The following is a 19,921-nucleotide window of genomic DNA, read 5'->3' on the forward strand; positions in this document are numbered from 1 at the left end:
CTGCGGTTTCTCATGCCACGTCTGCTGAGGAGTGGACAGTCCCAGAGAAGTGGCTGGACAGAGGGCTGTGATCTGACAGTAAGGAACCGGGGACTTCACAAGGCCTGCGAGTTCAGACCTGTGTGTCCCTGGGCCTTCAGGGATAAGGACGTGCCTTCCCTCTGGCAGCAGAGGGCACCTCTGGAGTCCGGGGAGCAGGGTGGGGGGAGGGGAGAGACCTTCCTGCTTCTGCTGTTCTTCCAAGTGCCAAGGGGCCACATTTTGGGGTAGCATGTCCTGACCCCCATCACGACCAAAGTAAACCGAAGAGCAAGGATAATCCCCAGCTCTGGGGGCATGTTCCAAAGCAACTGTGGCCGTTTGCCCAGGAGCTACCTGAGCCTCTCAGAACTGCTTGGAGTGACGGACGATGATGGAGTGACGGCCACGTCCCCGCCCCACAGCCATCCTGTCACTGCTGTCCAGGCCTTGAGTGGGTGGGATGGGCCTTGGAGGCCGGGAGGCGTGTCTCCCTGCTGGTCTTTCTCCGTTGCCTCCAGTGCGTCTCTGCCCTCCCCGTTCCCGGGCGTCACCCGCAGATGGCCGGCAGGCAGCTGGAGGGTGGCAGGACAGGTGCTGACAGTGGGCAGCCCGGTCTCTTCGTCCGTTTAAACTGCCTCAACCACATACTGAAGATGGGGTAATTTATACGCATTTACTTCTCACAGTTCTGGAGGCTGGAAGTCCAAGATCAAGGTGCTGGCAGATTCCCTGACAGGCGAGGGATTCCTGGTTCCTAGACGGTGCCTTCCGTGTGTCCTCGCATAGTGGCAGGGGCGAGGGACCTCTTTTGTAAGGGCACTGATCCCATTCCTGGTGGTCTGCTCTCGCGACCTCTCACCTTCCGAAAGCCCCACCTCTTAACGCTGTCACTGTCACTTTGGGTGCAGGTTCCAACCTACGAACTCTGGGGACACCCACATTAAGGCCACAGCGCCCTCCCCACTGCTCCCTGCAGCCTGTGGCTTCGGCTCTGCTGCCTTCCCCCTGCTCCTGGGGGGACAGACCTGCCCTGGGGCTGCTCCCGGACACGGCATTCCCAGGTTCCCCTAGCCCCGCCCTGCTCTGCAGATAGGCCCTTGTCACAGCCTTCAGTCGTGGCATTTTCGGCAATTCAGCGTATTTCCTGGCACCCAATATCTGCAAGCTGGTAGGGCAAGGTAGCACCTGGTGCAGACTCACCGGGCTGCCTGCCACACGGCAGCTGCCTCCGTCCTGCCCGCCCTGTGCACTGGTGTCGTCCTGCTGGGCGTGGGCACCATCCCGTCCCTGCAGCTCTGCCGCCCCGCCCTCATGGGGACAAGGGCACCTTCCTTCGCTCCAGGTGATGGATCACACCCCTGCCACACAGCAAGCACTCGGTGGATGAAGCTGTCACCTGAGAATAGCCGAGGGCACACCCTCCTGCACCTTCTGGCAGTTCCACCGAGTTCCACCGTCCTTGGAATCCACCTCGGGCCTGTCTCCTTCCTGTCAGTTGCATAATTCCTGATTTAAAATCCAGCCCCACCATCAGCACTCGCCCTGAGCCCCCTCTGGCTGTGGACTGCAGAACCGCCCAGGGTCCTGCGAGCTGCCGGGGAGCCCCTGACTCCAGGTCTCGCAAGCTCCGTGGCATTAGGACGCACCTTCGCAAACGAGATTTATTCATTTCACCTGAATGGTCGTGGACCAGAAAAAATGTCAAGGATTGCTGAGCCCTACAATTGGGCAGTGCAGGAAGTGTCCTCCATGCCCCCTAGGGACACATTTGGAACCAGGAGTGCAGGCTCCTGGCTCCTTCGTAAGCCTCACTTCTTTCCAGCAAATACGGGGTTGGCACTACATGGGACAAGCACCGAGCTGGACTCTGAGGGGAAAAAATATATATCTATATATGATATTCTGAATGAGAGGTGTGTGTACAGAAGACTATTTGGAGTCCTATAAAAGACTGACTTTTATATCCTTAGATGCATTTGAGATAGAGAGTTAGGCTGAATGTCTCCATGAGACACAGCAGCCACCCACGCCTGGGCCCAGCTGGCCCTCCCAGGCCTGCCGGTGGATTCTTGGGGAACAGTTGTTGAGTGTTGGGGGACAAGTTACCAACCGAGCCACTTATTGCTGGGAGGCGAATCTCCGTGGGCCTCCATTTCTGTGCAGAGCCATGGCTGCTTGGTTCTGGCCTGCCTTTCCGAGTGGACAGACTGGATGACAGAGGCAGTGGCAGTCCTTGGGGCAAAGGGTGACAAAGACATGCTTTCCGTCCGGTGTGACAAAAACAACGTTCCTTCCAGGGCAAATGGCGAGTGGGTTTGCTGGCAGCCCTCTATCAACGACTGGGGTTTCCTAAGTCAGGCTCCCCATCTGTGATGAAAATTCAGTGTGCACAACACCACCTGGGCCATCCCCCACCTCCGCCGTGAGACCCGGGGGCCCAGGGGTCGGGTGTGTACACAGCGCTCTTCCGTCTGCTGTGCGGTCTCTGACCTAGAAGTCTGGCGTCTTCACCGGCACCCACGAGACTGTGGCAGGTGAACTCGTTAGCCTGCAAGCAGGGCAAAGCCCAGAACTCACTTCCCCGTTCTGGACACCTCGTCTTCCCCGGAACAACAGCCCCACACACAGGGTGGCAAGTGCAGCAGGTCCGTGCTCCACTGCATATGACGTGGTGGGGGGAATAACACGCCCCCCCCAAATGCCGGCGTCCTAATCCCTGGGACCTGGGACTCTGTCAGGTTCATGACGGGGGATCGACGTTGCCAGTCAGCTGACCTCAAAACAGGGACAGTGTGCCGGACTGTCCTGGTGGGCGAGCGTCACCCTGGGGCTGAAAGTGGAAGAGGGAGGCAGAGAGGGGATCAGAGGGCTGTGACGTGAGAACTTGCCCGGCTCTCGCCCGGCTGGGAGGAGGAGGAAGGGCCACGCGGTGAGGAGTGCAGGTGGCCGCTAGACGCTGGACAGGCAGGAAAACGGATCCTCCCCTGGAGCCTCCAGAAGGAACCGGCCCTGGTGACGCCTTGATTTCGGTTCAGTGAGCCCTGTCCTGGACTTTGGACTGAAGGATAATAAATTATGTTGCTTGACGCCACAGGTGTGTAGGATTTGCTATGGCAGCAATAGAAAATAACATGTAGAGGGTGTAGAAGTTTTTTTTTGCAGGAGGCAGAATTTCTTGTGCATTTGTTGTTTGCCCTGGAAATCACTCCCTCCGTAGGTTCCAGTGCTCCTGCCGTAGAGTCCCCCAGAGTCCAGCAAGCTCCCTTCACTCTGCCGGGGGCTGCCCAGACAACGCGGCATTGCACCCCGCAGGAGCACTGACGTGTGCATGCGTGCGGGTGTTTGTATGTGTATTTGGTGTGTGGGGGATGTGTGTGTGTGTTGCTGCTGACACGTGCTGCTTAGGAATTTACCAAACGGGATGAGGAAATTAGTTGGACAGCCGAAGGCAAACAGTATAGGTCTGGTTTATTTCTGTGTTAAGAAAACACAGGCAGGTGAAGGGCAGGTGGCAAGCACAGGAAATACAGCCAGGGTTGTCCCAGAAGCCCACCTGTCAGTCACCTGCTCTGCTGCACAACATGGCTGTCCCTCGTCTCCTGCCTGTACCCCCACTCCCTCATGGGAGTGCACACACACACACATGCATGCCCAACACACATACACTTGTCCAAACTCACATACATGTTCAAACTCATGCACAAGCACACGAAAATATGTTCAAATGTGCATATACACATGTGCTCACATGCACACACTATGTGCACACTCACACATGCACATACATGTATGTGACTGAACCCATGCTTCCATACACAATGTGGACATGAACACATATTTATGCAATATACATCCATACATGCATGCATGCCTCCACACACATGCACATACATGAACGGGCACACACACACTTGTGAACATACACACATACATCAGCCCACACATGCACACACACACACACACACACACACACACACACACACACACGCTCTCGGTTTGGAGCCATGGTGATGCTGCTTCACCTCTGCACGAGGCACCACCTGGTGGCAGCAGGGTCTGGCAGCACCCAGGAGTCAGGGAGGTGGCAGAGGCGTGGGGAGACACCCCGGACTGTCATTGGCAACAACACAGCAAGTCCAATGGTCACTGTTATGCTAGAAAAATATTGCACTTCATAAAACCATGTTTATTCAAAAAAATCTATTCGGAAAGTCTGGAAAGCATAATAAATATCTGTACAGTGGCCGCCCATCTCAAACAGGAAATATAAAGCGTGAACATAAAACTGATCTGTAAACACAACTGCTGAGCTTGTAAACAAAGTGCTGAGTCGGAGGAGCCAGAGGAGAAGCGTGTTCGCCCAGTGCAGCCGGCACCGCGACCTTTGCCCCCAGGCTCTGCCGGCCGAGCCAGGCCGTCTGCCCTTCCTCACCGCTCAGGGCCCTGCAGCGTCCTCAGTTCCAGAATTTGCCCGACTCTCGGCAAGGTGAGGGGTAACAAAACCACATCAGAATACACGGAGTGCAAATCAAACTCTATCGTGTGCTTGAGAGAATCAGTGAAGCGTACGGTGACAATCCCATGTGCAGCTTTAGCAGTAACACCATTTAATCAACAACACTGGCTAACATTAAGCACTATCATCACTTTAAAAGTGGAACAGTCTTCCAAACATCAACACACACAGTTAGTTTAAAATCACGTACAAGTCTGACTTAAGGGTACAAGTGAAATCCTCACCTCTTGCCCACATTCGACTTTGGGGGTGGAATCGGCAAAGCCCCCTGCTTATGGGGTGAATCGGGTGTTTCTCCCATGCAGGGGCTGCCAGGGTAGGAGGACATGTGGGTGGTGCCCCGAAGGGACCACTCAGCGGGGAGACGGGGGCGGGGGGCAGGGCGGTTAGGAAGCCTGAGATCTCTGCTCCTATTCTCCTTAGAAACGCTGTGGTTTTACCATCCAGGGGGTAGTGATTATCTGAGTGAGCAGGCAAAGCTATTTAACCTTCTGGGAAGTCCATGTCACCTGTGCAAATCACACGGAGCCTGGCATTAGGTGTGGGGGTGCCCGTGCTGGGGAAGTGCAAATTGCAATAACACCTCCATCTACGCGTTGACCGCCGTGTGTAAAGCACAGGCTATTTCACTCAGGAGTTTTGGAAACTGTTTAAAATACGACATCATACCTTCTTTCGGCTGACTTTCTTTGAAGGATTTCAAGTATCATGTTGTTCTGGATAAGGATGGGAAAGGAGAGGTATTTTACAGACACTCAGCGGGCAGGGACAGGGTGCTGTCCCCTGCAAACACACATCCAGTAGGCGGAATGACAGTGGCGTGGCGTGAGCCCCCGGGTCCCTTTGGCACTCTCAGTTCAGAAGTAAGGCTGTGTGAGCGGGAATTGCTGAGGAAGAGGAGGAGCTGCAGCCACGAGATGAACAACCACCTTCCCGGCTGCTCCCTCCGTCCCTCAGTTCCCTCCGTCCTCAGATCTCAGGACTTTAAGCCCACAAACATGCAAACAGACCCCGGTCACAGGCTCTGGGCAGAGATGGACGAGTAGCAAGTGGAAATGACTCATTCGTTTCTAGGAGGACAAAATCTGTGACCTAAGGACTATCCACTTTTCCCTAAGTTTTGAATAAGAAATGAAATAATTTGGACCTAAAAAACAAAATCATCATGAGTGGAAGTCATTCTAGCCTTGGAAAGCACTTTCTATTGAGAAAATATGAGAAACGCCCAGTGGACAGGGTGGGAAAACAGTAGGCAATCTGTCCCTCCCCTGTCATTCTTTGTGGTTCTCTAAGAAAATCCTCACGGAATAATTGAAGCTTCTGAAACAAGTTTATATTTTAAGGTTTAACAACTATCAGACCAAGCTAAGGAGTTATCTTTCAGAATGCTGCACTTGTGTTTTTTTTGAGTTGGGTTCTAGGGTGAGGGAGACAGAGGGAAAAGAAACAGTAGGACACGGCCGTCTCCGTGGAAACCTGGCTGTGACCAATCCGGCTTGCGGGGAAGGGGCTGTTCCTGGAGCAGGAGCAGGTGAGAGTGCAGTAACTGTCCCGCCTGCCGGTGGGTCCCTCGCTTGGGGACCGGCCAGGGCATCCTCAACCCCAATGGGAGGCTGAGGGACCCACGACTTCGCTCTTTGAGGGCGGGCACCGGTTTCCTCAATACGGAAAGCACAGCACGGCCGTCTGGGCCACACCCGCCCGTGTGCACAGCACAGCCGGGGAACATTAAATACCACGGAAAGGTCCGTTTCAGAACAGATCTGTGCGACAGAAACACGACACACGACACACCCACACTTCCACAAAGTGCACCGCCACTGCGCACGGCGCACCTCGGCCGGTCGTCCCGCCCTCTCCGGGCGGATGGAGAGGGGACCGACGAGGAAACAAAGCTCAACTTTTCCGATATTCACAGTTTTTCCACAGACTAGAAAGCTGAAAGTGAACACAGCAAAACCACTGCTTTGGGTCAGCACACGCGCTCTCGGGGAAGGCTCCGGTAGCTCCGCGGCCGCCAGAGCCAGAGGCCGAGCAGCGCGGCGCCTCTCCAGGGCAGGACGGGACACGGGCACCTGGCCGCCCCGAGCTCCTCTCTGAGTCCTGCGAACTGTGGCCATGGGGCAAACACAGCCATGCATTCCAGGTCGGGCTCTTCCCTGCATTCGAATTCAGGAACGGGGGTGGGGGCCACAAGGAGGCGGCTCTTTGGATCATTGTGGGTGGGGCCAGGTGCCCCCTCCCAGCCTGCAGGAGGCCGCAGATGCCTGGAGCTTGCAGCCCCGCAGGGGCAATGCGCCCGCCATGCGCATCCCTGCCTGGCGCTTTGCATCCCCACCTGGTGCTCTGCACCCTGCCTGGCGCTTTCCTTCCGGTAGTATCAGCGATGGGGCCTGCGCTGGGAGGCCGCCAGCGCACTGGCTTCCAGCTGGAATCCACGCTCCATCTACACATCAGCCACCGTGTGCCAACGCCTAAGGCTTCTGAGAGGACACCGCAGGGCCTCCGGGCCGGGAGGTGAGAGGAGCTCACTGGGTTCGCGTGAGGATGGAGCAGGAGGTGCAGGTGCGGGAGGCAGAGCGAGGCTTCGAGAAGTCCCCGGCTCAGGGTCCTCTCCGGGCTGGAAAAGAAAACAGACACAGGAAGCGCGCTCTGCCCACGTCCCCTCGGGCCCCTCCGGGGCCGTGAACGGGGTCTGCGTCTGTCTGGTGTCTGCGAGCCTGAGAGGGCGCTCGGCGGGCCGGCTCGGGCCGGTGGCCAGGCGTCCGCCTGCTACAACCTGGTGGACGTCAGTCTCTTCATGCCCCTGCGCTGCGCCAGGTTGGACGACAGCACTGGCTCCAGCCGCGGAGCCTGAGGTGTTCTGTTCAGGGCGAAGTAGGTGGCGGCCATCGCACCCTGCGGACAGAGGGAAGGGGAGGGGTCGCCGTGGTGCCACCACGCCGGAGTGCGGAGCTGGAGCCCCGGGACTCTGCCGGGCCTCAGTTTCCCCTCAGGTAAAAAGAACTTCCTGCAGGATTACTGGAGTATCGAGTGCAATGAGCTCCTTGCAGTGTCTGGCACATGGTGACCCCGACAGGGCAATTTCATTCTTATACTGTATCCATCTACCATCCCTGCCAGCTTCACGCTGTGCTTATGCCCTGAGGACCCCCATGAGGATGTCATGTGACCCTCCACGTGCTCGCGGGGAGGCCAGCTCTGTTTTGGGGCCTGCTGGCATGTAGGAACACACTCGCAGCAAATGCCAGGGTCTGCCAACCTCAGTTTGCCCCTTTTGAGTAGCCTGGACGGGGGTGGGTGAGTGGGTCCATCCTGGAGCAGATCTGGGGTGGACCCTCCCAGCCGGCAGCCCCGAGTGGCAGGCACAGCCCACACTGCCGAGTCCTGCCCAGACGACAGGGCTGCCTGAGAGACACCTGTCACTCCCAGTGGAAGTCACTCTTACAACGAGGACTTTCACAAACCTCTGCCGGGAACTGAGGCTTTGGGACTTGGAGTGGAACAGGCAGGACCCCTCCCACCCCCACCTCTGCAGAAGCCGTGCGTGCGATTGCGTGTGTGTGTTTGCATGTGTGTGTGACGTGTACAGAAGGGGGTGACCCAGCGAGACGACTGTGGCCACGCTGGGCTCCTCCTCTGCGGGGGCATTTCCCAGACTGGCTGTGAGGCCCAGGTCACTCTGCGCTTCCCACTCCCGCCATTTGCTCCCTCTCTCCTCGCTGGTACCTTCACCAGGTGAACGTCATGTCTGCTGAGCTGGTTTTGGGACAGGTACTCTCTGTTGACAATCCACGGGTGCTTGAGTACTTGCACGGCCGTCAGGCGCTGATGAGGGTCCACGTGGAGCATCTTGGACACAACATCCTGCCAGGGAAGGTCACGAGAGGTAGGGAGGACCCTGGCGCCGGGCCAGAGCACCCCCTCTATGGCAGCACCCACCCTTGAGAGTGAGTCTGTGCATTTCGGGGCCAAATGTTAACTTTCAGGTTTAGAAGCATGTGAACAGTTTATAACTACCACCAACTTAGCAGTTCACCGAAGTTTTATCTTTTGTAAAAGATTTTACGTCTAAAGAAAAATTAAATGTGGAAATGAAAGATGATGTGTGTAAATTGACGACATACTATTTTTGCAAAAATGATATCCTTACAAAGGGAGAAGTTAAAATAATACTCCACAGATAGAAACCAATTCATAGTGATGTACGTAGTTACATTTTTATCAGGATTATCCACAAATACTTTTCACAAATGGTCACCAACTGCAGAAACTACGGTCTGGAGCCATCACGTATGTCCAGTGGGCTCATGTCCAATAAAGGTAATTTTTTTATTTGATTGTAAAGTAGTAACAACAAAAATTTCAAAAATTGGTTTAAATCTAGAGCTCCACTTTACATGCACATGTTGGTGGTACATGTACACATATGTACAACAGGTGTTCGACTGTGATGTGAATCACATTTGCATAGTGTTTCATGCACTGTCCCGACACACTGGGTGCCTCTGTTCTGTTCCTCATGATCGTCCTTGATGCAAACAGGGCAAATACCACTTTTTCTATTTTGCAGATGAAGACACTGAAGTTTATCATGATTAATTGCCCAAGGAAGACCCAAGACGAGGGTCCATGTTCTTTCCACTAGGCTACCTCCCTTCCCTTAGTACTCCCATCACATTTAAACATGAAATAAAATGAAAGAGAAGGCACACATAGTGTGAAGTTGAATTACTCTATAAAATTTCGGGTCACAAACCACAACTAAGAAATACCATGTACTGGAGCAAACAGCCTTTTTCCTCAGAGACATTCAATACCCTTCAGTATATGATAATATTAACCTTGGTAACTTCTTAAAACAAATATCTCCTGGAAGTATCCTTGTCCCCATTTTCAGGTGTAAAAGCAGAGAGAACTCTGACTTGCTCAAGACCTCAGTCCTGACGCTGGGTGAGGCAGTGTTTTGTTCAGTTCCCACAGGCTGTGCTTGGACACTGTGCCTGGAGGTGTCTGGAGGACTGTGGGTTCTGTGCGTGGGGAGCGAGGACCGCGGGTCCCAGGCGTGGGGAGCGGGGACCGCGGGTCCCAGGCGTGGGGAGCGGGGACCGTGGGTCCCAGGCATGGGGAGCAGGGCAGGACGAGGCACCGGGAGAAGATGAGGGGCGGTGGTGGACTGGCGAGGGCAGGAAGGGGTGGTGAGGACCTGGGAGGCAGCAAAGCCCTCGCCTATGGCAGTGATCTTGATGCCCTCAGACTTGCGTTTCTCCCTTCCTGACACTTTCTCCTGGGTCCCTACTCCTGCTTCCAGGATCACCTTCCAAACAGACCCCTAGCACCCACGCCCTGGTCTGAGGCTCTACTTCGGGAACCAGAACTAAGACAATCTCTACACTCCTTTGAGACAGACTGAATGCTTGACAGAGGGGACTCTTGACAATGAAGCTGTGACACCCAGAGAGTGCTCACTGCATGCCAGCTGCCACCTCCTCCAACACCACCTCTACCATCACCTCTGCCACCATCATTTCCACCATCAGTACCTCTGCCACCATCACCTCCATCATCACCTCTGCCATCACCTCTGCCACCATCATTTCCACCATCACCTCCATCACCACCTGCTCCATCATCACCTGCACCATCACCTCTGCCACCATCATTTCCACCATCACCTGCTCCATCATCACCTCTGCCATCACCTCCATCATCACCTCTATCACCTCTGCCACCATCTCCTACACCATCACCTGCACCATGACTTCTGCCATTGTCACCTCTGCCATCACCCCCACCACCACTGCATGAGGTCACACAGCGATGGCAACGGCAGAGTTGGAATGAGAACCCCAGACTCCTCCTCCTCCTCCGGCCCTTCCACGGGAACTCAGGAAACAGGCTGGTGGTGCACACCAGGGGTTGGATTGTACACAGCAGGAACACACCTCAGCGCCAGAGCTCCACTTGATCAGTCTGCGAACAATCAGGGCAAACATTCTGCAATATCACTACAAGTGTGGCGGTTAATTGTTTGTGTCAACTTGGCTGGGAGATGGCCCATTGGGCAAATAGCAGTCTAGACGTTTCTATGAAAGTATTTTTCAGATGTGACTAGCATTTAAATCAGTCAACTGTGAGTAAGGCAGTTACCTCCGCAATGTGGGTGGGCCTCATCCAGTCAGTCGAAGGCCGTAATAGACAAGGGCCGCTCTCCCCTGAGGAAGGGCGACTCTGCCCCAGGCGGTCTCCGGACACCAACTGCAGTCACCTCTTCTCGGGGCTCCCACTGCCCCCTGCCCTGCAGAGCTCAGACCTTCCTGCCCCCACCATCCCATAAACCAATTCCTTGAAAATAAATCTCTGTTTCTCTCCGAGTACACCCCCTCCACACATATCTTATTGCTTCTGTTTCTCTGGAGAAGCCTGTCTCAGCCTGACACTAAGTCAGTAGAAAATGTGAATGTGCTATAAAATGGTTTTGCAAATATTTCTTTTAAGCTGAGAGCCTTAAAAACCTAAGGATGAAATATCTCTTTTATTTATATAAAGGATAAATAATATCTAGCTTCCTCACAAATAATACGGCGATCGTAGACTCTCCATATTTAAGGAGTACAAATACCGGGACATGCACTCACTTTGGCTGCGTCGGATATGGAATCCCAGTTCCCCCCGGCCAGCGCGTACTTCCCGCTGCCAATCCTGGCCAGGATCTCCTCAGGAGTGTCATCCGGGCCGTTCGCAAAAGGGGTGAATCTGTGTAACGAGATAATTTATGGCAATGAGCCTCCATTTTATAATAAAAAATAAAGTTTACAACTTAATATCACCACTTTTTGTTAAAAAGAATACCTATTTGCTTTTCCCTGCTATGCTGTGAATCCAGGATTCACGGTAAAGTAGAATTTATTTCCTAATGCTGTGACCATTTTCCTTCCTCGGTCAATGAGGCAAGTGAAGAATTCCCTGTGGACCCCAGGGTTTAGCCCTTCTAGACCCTCTCTGGTCGCACAGGTGAGTAAGACTCTGTCTCAAAAAAAAATCCTGTGAGATTCAATGGTTCGTAACATTTTTAAGTTTATGAAATACTTAATGGAGACACACACAAAAAGAGGACCCGAGACCATCCGATCCTGCTTGCTGTAGCAAATGGACAAAATGCCACCACAAGAATGAATGGAATGACTTGCTTCATGGGTGTCTCGTAATCCGTAGGTGGTGTTCACAGTGAAGGAGCGTGGCTTGGGGACACAGAGCTGTGCTCTGGGACGGCAACAGCAAAGGAAGGAATTGCAGTTTCCTCCGGATACCACACTGTTAGGCTGTTTCGTGATTCTTCTGAATCACTCACTTTGCCTTTACATGAAACCGGGATCACAGACTGCCACTAAAGGAAGTGCTGTTAGAATCCACACAACTCGTTTTCTGGGCAAGCAGATGCTGACGTGCCCTCGGGGGTGAGAGAAGAACATCGCTCACACACTTGGATACGGCCCGTGGCGTACCTAGCGTTCTATGTGCACTCTTGCGTACACTGTGCATTTGCAATTAAGGCTCAAAAAATCAATTTGTCAAAGAGCCCAGAGTCGGTAATGGACCAACCATGGGTCTCTCAGACTTTAAGTCTCAAGCTCTCGTCCATGACGCCACGGTGTCACCATGGAAACCGAATCACCAGGCAAACCACTGGACCACCCCCTCACCTGTGCGACCAGAAAGCGTCTAGAAGGGCTAACAAGGCACCCAGGCGGCAGGCCCAGGCCTTTCTGTACCACGTGTCTCCTCGCCAGGAACTGGCTCATGCACGGCCAAAGGCCACCAAGGCCAGGTGCAGAGCCAGGACTGGCAGTCATCTTCCCAGGTGCCATTTGTCCCTGAAGTGTCTCTGGATGCTGCTTGGCTCGAGAGGATGCTCTGAAGGCACAGGTGTTGCCACCTTGTGAGAGAGCGGCAGGGTGCAGCAGAGAACGCGGACTGTGCAGGCAGAAGGCTCAGGGGTTTGCTTATGAGCTGAGTTTGGAGAAAACACGTGGCGAAATGTCTTATCCTTGTTCTTTAGTTGTCCTGGGCTGCAGCAGTCTGAGAGCCTCCACCAGCAGCCTGGGGGTGGGGCTGTGCACGGTGTGTGCACACTGGAACACCAGGTCGGGCCCCCTCGGGCCTCACGAGGGACCAGCCATCGAGGCTCCTGCCCCGTGCACCTGTGGCAAGCATGTCGCCGTCCTTACCCCGCCAGCATGGTGTACAACAGGATCCCCAGACTCCAGATGTCACACGCCGCGTCATACCCTTGACGTTTCAGGACCTAGATGGGGACAATAGACCACAGATAAGTGCTTCGCTAAGGAAGTTGAGGTTTTAAGCACGTTTCTCCAGTGGCCCCTAAGCACGGTGGGGAGAGGCCCGGCAGGAGGACAGCGCTGTGTCTTCAGTGTGACCGTCATTAGGATTGCAGAGCGGACCCCACTGTGCTGCACTCGGACCCCTCGCAGGCGGCCACACAGCCAGCCACAGCTCCTGCCAGACACATGACCGGGTGAGAAGGAGGCACTTACTTTTCAAGGCATAGGAATTGTTTGATCACGGTAAAATACGCATAACACAGAACTTCTCATCATAACCCTGTTTAAGTGTCCGGGTCGGTGGCATTAAGCACATTCTCACCGTTGCGCCACCCTCACCACTGTCCGTCCGCAGAACGTTTCCATCTTCCCAAGCTGGAGCTCTGTCCCCATTCGGCACTGACCCCCCCAGCCCCTCCTCCCCCCACGCCACTCTGCCTCGGTGACGCTGACTCCCCTGGGGACCTCTTATGAGTGTGACAGGCTGACTTCACTTAGCATAACGTCTTCAAGCTCTATCCATGCTGCAGTGTGTGTCTGAATTTCCTTACGTTTTAATGCTGAATGATATTCCAGTGCATATATTTAATACACATGCACTTGTTTCCATTCATCCGCTGCTGGGTCACTTCTCGCTTCCTCCTTTTGGCCGTGGTGAGTGACGCTGCTACGGACGTGGGTGGACGGATATCTGAGTCCCTGACTGCAATTCTTTTGGGTGTAAGTGGAATTTCTGAACTATACGGTAGTTCCATGATTAAGTTTTTGAGAACTGTTAGAGCAGAAACATGTCACTGTGTCCCAGGACTGCACCCTTCAGCAGAGGGCGATCCCGGATAGACTTTCAGTCAAATAACAACAAAGAAGCGGTAAGTGCTCGTGGGTTACTGCAGACGGCCGGGGTCAGCGTTAAATGTGCAGTCGGGGGACTGTGTTCAGTGTCCGCAGAGATGAGGGCAAGAAGCCCGTCCTTCCCTCTTTGTGTCCTGCCAGCGTGCGCCGTGACCGTGATGTGGTGCGTGTCCAGCTGGGACACGCTGAATGGACGGAGCTCTCCTGGTTCAAGCCCTCACCTCATATTCATATGCTAAGCGATCTTTAAAAGTCGCTCAAACACATCGACCTAGGGTTTTCTGAATCTGTGGAAGATGGTTGATGGTTTGCACCCTGTCCGCCTCATACGGTGTGTGGGGGTACAAGTAGAACCTACTGGTCAAAGTGCTCTGTAAACGGTGAAGTAACAGAACACTCTAGGGCATTTTATAATCCACAGACTCAATGCTGGGGGAGACCAGAATGTGCTACCTCAAAATGTCCCTCCTGGGCTGAGGACTGAGCTGAAGGCAGAGCAGCAGCAGCAGACGCAGGAGGCTCTGTCCTCCCTGTTTGCCTGAGGTCAGGACACGGATTTACAGGGACAAGCGGTATCCCGGCCCCTCTCCACGGAGGACAAAGGTTACTGGGCCGGCACCAGAGGAACCTGCTTTTGCCCACCAGCTCTTTGCCTTGCCTCCGGGGGCTGTCCCTGGAGACCCGAAGTCCTTTTCCTCTGTCTTTTCTCTGCTCTAAACTCGCTGTTCTTTGCCGATGGTGCTGTGTGAGCTGGAACTCAAAGCCACCTCTCTGAGAACAGCTCCTTCCCTGGGGGTCACCCGTGCATATGTGAAATACACATGTTAATAAACCTTCATTTGTTTTTCCCTGTCAATCTGTTTTTTATTTCAGGGGTCCATTCCAACCAAGCACCTATGAGGGTTAAGGAAAAATTGATTCAATAAGGCATTAATAGAGGCTTATAACCAGATTATTTTTAAAAGGGCCGCAGATTGCTTGAGTGTCCAGATAACTCCTGCATCACCCAGCAGTGGCCTTTCAGCCCACTCTGCCGGCTGCGTGTCCATCCACGTCCAGGCATGGCACACACACACCTCCGCTGTGGCCCAGTGGCAGTGAGTTGCCGCTCAGACAGCTGCCAGAGCCCCCACTAGGTGCCAGGCACGCCTGTCTCTGAGGACCGGCCACGCGTGGCTCCGTTCACACAGCGCAATGGCGGAGGATCCACACAGAATCCAATGTCTGTTTTTATTCCCGGCTCCCACCCCCGGATCCGTCAGCAACATTGGCGTCTGCCCTCCCCTTCCTCTAGTCACCGTGGCTCAGGGGCTCACGGTTGCTTTGCTAAACAGCAAGACACCAAATTATCTTCACAAACATATTGACGACTTCAGAATCTGATGGAAGTTGTCCCCAGGAAACAGGAAAAGGGAGAAGTTCACAAGGTGGCCGTGCTGACATTCTGTGACGTAGCCTGCGGGTTTATATGAGCTGCAATCAGCACGGAACCCTAATATTCTTAAATTTGATAGCTGCTAACTTGTTTCTCTCAGGAAAAACGAGCTGGAGCAAGAATTATGGTGCAAGGAGAATCCGTAAACGTTACTCTCTCCTGTGCCGCCAGATGTGCTCCCGATCACAGAGCGCCGGTCAGCTCTGCGTCCTCTTGCACGAAGAGCACGATGGCGTTATCTCTCACGCCAGCTTGGAACAAATACTCAGCCTGCGTCCAAATTGTCTATAGCACGATGACAATTTTACGTGAAAGTGTCACCATTTTAATGTTTTGCTAAATGGGGAAATTAAATGATAAAAATAACTGTGCTTGAGCAGGGTTGGTGGCAGATTCAAAAGATTTTATTTCCTAACACCATGCTGAGTGTGTCAGGGTGGCTCTGGGTCTGCCGAGGGACTGACGCCCGAGTTCCCGCTCGCTGCACAGCGCTTACCTCGGGGGCCACGAAGTTCGCCGTGTAGCAGGGCGTCATCAGCAGCCCGTTCTCGGCGCGCAGCTGCTTGGCAAACCCGAAGTCGCAGATGCGGATGGATTCAGGGTTTCCAGACTCGTCCACGTACAGGATGTTACTGGGCTTCAGGTCTCGATGGACCACCTGGAAGGTAGGAGGCATCGCACCTGACGGGGGGCCAGGATGGGCAGGAGAGCGGATGGGGGAAGCGCTCGGAAGGTCGGGGTCACCCTGGACTGTCCGCTCAGGGCAGATCCGCAGCCTAACGTGGGCGCTGTTTCCTCCCTGCCCCATGTTGGCCACTCAGGGCTGAGCACCTGTGTTACCTGCGGGCACTGAATGGGCATTCAGCAGATGAGTAAGTAAGCACCTGTCCGAGATGCGGGCACGGCTTACTGGAGCTGTTACGGAAATGGAAATGTGGGAGTTCAGGTAGCGGGAATGATGCTATCTAAAGACTATATTCACTCAGTAAGTATTTACTGAATCCCGGGCACTGTTAGCTGCTGGGGACGCACCAGTGAGTGGCCCAGACCCGGTGGCTGCTGTCACGGGCACACTGACCCATGGGGGACGGGCAGGAGCCGAGTGCTCACGCAGACACTGCGCGGTCGCACCTGTGCGGGGTGAGCACCTCCCCCGGGACCCCCAGCTGTGCGGACGGGGCGCACACCTCAGAGCGCAGGCGACACTTAGAGCACAAGGCGATGTTGTCTGAGGGGACACAGGGCCATTGTGAGGACATGTGGCGTGCCCTTGGACAGCTTGGAGGCTGAATGTCTCCGCTGTCCTGTTGAAGCCCAGTGGGAGGACTACGCGGGAGATCGAGCCCCACTTATGCAGGCCCCGAAGCCAAGCGAGTGGAAGGCTCTGGGTTCCCTCCATTTCCTGCCCTCGCTGCACAGAAACAGCCTGCAAAGCAGGTCGTGCAAAGGTGCCCCCTCGAGCCTGCCTGTCCCGGGAAGCCGGGAAGCCGGGAAGTGCTTAGCACTCCCTGCCTCGGCAGCCACACGAAACCGCCCGCTGTGTGGTCCTGGAAGGACATCCCCTTGTTCAGAGATGACCACATTTTAAAGCCCATGACCACGCACACACAGCTGGCCACGATGGTACCGCCGGTTCACGAGACACGGAGAAGGGACCATGCACAGCAGAGTGTGGCACAGGGCAGCCGCCTCCCTGGGAGGTGGGGCTGGGGCTGAGAGCCGGGCTGAACCCTGGTGGCCGCACACCACGTGTGACCTTGGGCAAGACACTCAACCTTCCTGAGCTCCAGGCTCCGCAGCTGCACCATGGCTGTGACCGGAGTTTGGAGCCTGTGAACGGGCAGCTTGGAACAGAGCCTGGATCACGCCCACGGTGAGGACCACCAGGGCCTCAGGGGTCGCTGTCATTCCTGTCTACAGTGTCCCTTTGCATCAGCTGACAAATCCAACTTTACATATCTCAAGTAACGAAAATTTCAAATTTCCTTTTATCAAGGCCAAAGTATTCTTTTTTGCTAAAATTCGTCCATGTAAATTTAACTTCATAGCCCCTGGATACACTATATGTACCACTGATTTTAGACCCATGAAGGGTAGCAGGATGTGACCCCAAAATAGGCCACTTTGGCAAGAAGGAGTATTTGAGCTGCAGACAACTGAGAAGACACAGAGGTAAGAAAAGCTCTCTGCCCTCCTACTATTTGCCCAAAAGCAGGTAAAGGTGTCCCCTCCCCTCTGGGCCGGGAAGGGCAGCAGGTGATCGCCAGAGACAACGCCAGACCCGCATCCGCCTGGAGGGCCCAGAGTGACCCACACGCAAACCTTCCTGGCCAGCCCTCACCTCCAGGTTCCCTCCTAGTCGCCTCCCTCAGTTTGCTGCCCCAGACACTCCAGGTCCCTTCCCTTGCCCGGTCACTTCTCTGCAGACGTGTTGTTCCTTGCTAAGACGCTGCAGGAGCCCAAGTCCCGACTGCCCTTTGAGCTACTTGCGGCGGGCGCTCCCCAGTGTGTGCGAGACGCGCCTGGTAATAACCCATCTGTTTCTCTCCCGCTAACCTGTCTTTGCCAGAGCGACCCACAGGCCTCGGCCGGAGACGCTGGGCTGGGCAGGGGAGAGAGAACGTTTCCTCCCCTACACGCTGAGGCACACAGAGAGGGACGACTGCGGCACGGAAGGAATTCAAAGACAACCTGAATTGCCAGCTCTGGGACCCACAAACTCCTCCATAATTCGGAGGTGGGGGGCGCTCACCCCCTGGGAGTGGAGGTAGTCCATGGTCTTGGCGATGGTGCACAGCACGTCGCTGGCCTCGCGCTCCGAGAAGCACCTCTGCCGGAGGATGCGGTCCAGCAGCTCCCCGCCCCGCATTAGCTCCATCACCAGGTACACACACTTGCCGTCGTCGTAGACCTGGGGCGGGACAGGGGCGTGGACCTCAGAGACCAGGCGCCACCGTGGTTGCCTCCCTGGGCCACTGGCTCCCGTGAGGGACCCGCCGCTCCAGAAGAGGCGGAAGAGGGCAGTGGGCGGGGGAGGCTGGGCTCTCAGGGTCCCCGGGGGGAAGCAGGCTCCCGTGGAAAAGGAGCAGATGGCCTTTCCCACCCGTCCCAGAGGCTCTTCTTAGGACGGAACAGCTTAACAACCCGCTGCTAGGCAGGGACTGGGTGAGCTCGGCCTGAATAGCGCACAGGGGGATGTTTGGGCTTTTTGCTGAGATGCATCATCTCGTGATGCTGCCCAGCCTCCCCAAGGTGGAGATATTTGGATGTTAAGAACCGTGAGTGCCGGCACAACACCAGGCAGGGCAGTTCCCTAGGGCGGCGCTTCCCGAACTTCAGTGCGCACCAGATCTTGGGGGATCCTGCTTAGTGCGTGCTCTGGTCCCGCGTTTCCAACCAGCTTCCGGGCGATGGCTGTGCTGTCACCTCACAGCCAGCGCCGAGTGGCCGGGCGCTGGGAGAGCACAGCGAGGGCAGAGCTGAGCCGCCTCACCAGAGCAGGGCTGCAGCGTCCGTCTACACTAGCTTTTGTCTCATGAACTTGGCTATGTTTATGCCAAGCTGGCGTGTTAAGACCATGTGCACCCACCAGTCACCATGCGTAAGGGAAACCAAGGGAGTTCAATACTTACGGCTCCGGTGCCTGATGCAGTGATCATTTTGAAGTTCCAGGGTGGGGGGGAAGAGGGAAAAAACTGTCTCCTCTCTCCCCTCCGGACCCCAAGCCCTACACCCCTGGCCTCTGTGTGGTGCTGTGGGGTGTCCTGAGGGGCTCAACATGGCTGATTCCTGCTGCCCCCTCCCCCACTGGGAGAAGCACCAGCAGGGTCCCAAAGAGACCAGCGCCACAGCCCGGGCCCCCTCTGGGTCAGATCTGAGCCGGCCCCTGTCTCCACTTCCTCCCCTTTCATTTTCGTTGTATTTAGGAGCAGCAACGAGAAACAACCCTCTGGATTGTAACGCACACAAGTCATCTCCTCCTCTCCATGCTCGGGAGGAGTGGGGGTAGGGAGCTCTAGAGGGTTCGAGTAAACAGTCGGCCCGTCAGCCCCTGCGGTTTAGATGTGAGCGGTAGAAACGGGCTCAGGCTCACAGTCTCGGGCAGGATGAGCCGCTGCTGAAATGCGCAGAAAACTCGCACTAAATAAACAATCGCTTTTTCTGTGTCCGCTGAACAAGCAAAGAGCAGGCAGACGTCGCTGCTGCACGGAGCCCACTTACGTCTTTGAGGGTGATGATGTTCGGGTGCTGGCCGTACCTCAGGAGGATCTCGATCTCTTCCGAGGGGTCTCTTTTACTCTTGTCGATGATCTGGAACAAACGCACACGTGCCACTGAGAGGCCGGCCCCCTCACCGCCCGCACGGGCTCACCCGACCAAGAGAACGCAAACTTGCCTGGAGTCTATGGCCAGCTCTGTCTTCCCCAACTAGCGTAAGACTGACATTTCAAAAACTGCCTCCAGACACTAGCTTTAAGATATTACAAGGTTGGGTGGTGAAGGGGGGAGGGGAGCTCTCTCAGTACCCAAGCAGAACGTGCGTCCACCCCCTCCGCGGGCCACGGTTGGGTGGTCTGAGCTTCTCTCTCCATCCAAGATGAGCCCCCAGCCCCCGCACCCCCCTCGCTGCTCTGCGAGCCACGTGCCGGCACCAAGGTGGAGCTCACAGTTGTCACCAAGAGACCCTGGGATGGAGCACAGGTCACTCTGCCGCCACTGCCCAGACACACACGAGCTCTGTCTGCCCCTCAGCCA

General features: G+C 55.2%; 1 protein-coding gene across 6 annotated transcripts in view; it reads right to left on the bottom strand.

The window, feature by feature from the left end:
• Positions 1–4,186: 4,186 nt before the first annotated feature.
• The window catches only part of RPS6KA2 (ribosomal protein S6 kinase A2), a 222,377-nt gene continuing 206,642 nt past the window's right edge, over positions 4,187–19,921 (bottom strand). For 3 of the 6 annotated variants that reach the window (XM_045544722.1, XM_045544721.1, XM_045544725.1), the window contains 7 exons: positions 19,388–19,477; positions 17,919–18,077; positions 15,663–15,824; positions 12,766–12,842; positions 11,176–11,293; positions 8,267–8,404; positions 4,187–7,435 (listed from right to left, as the gene is read on the bottom strand). In XM_045544722.1, the coding sequence (XP_045400678.1) occupies positions 7,310–7,435; positions 8,267–8,404; positions 11,176–11,293; positions 12,766–12,842; positions 15,663–15,824; positions 17,919–18,077; positions 19,388–19,477 (870 nt within the window). In that variant the 3' untranslated portion in view covers positions 4,187–7,309. Of the gene's footprint in view, positions 7,436–8,266; positions 10,027–10,095; positions 11,294–12,765; positions 12,843–15,662; positions 15,825–17,918; positions 18,078–19,387; positions 19,478–19,921 lie in introns of those variants that run through there. The other 3 variants (XR_006733598.1, XM_045544724.1, XR_006733597.1) reach the window with 3 other exon arrangements.

The sequence above is a fragment of the Lemur catta genome, chromosome 2 (assembly GCF_020740605.2).
Source record: "Lemur catta isolate mLemCat1 chromosome 2, mLemCat1.pri, whole genome shotgun sequence".
In the NCBI taxonomy this organism is placed as follows: Eukaryota; Metazoa; Chordata; class Mammalia; order Primates; family Lemuridae; genus Lemur; species Lemur catta.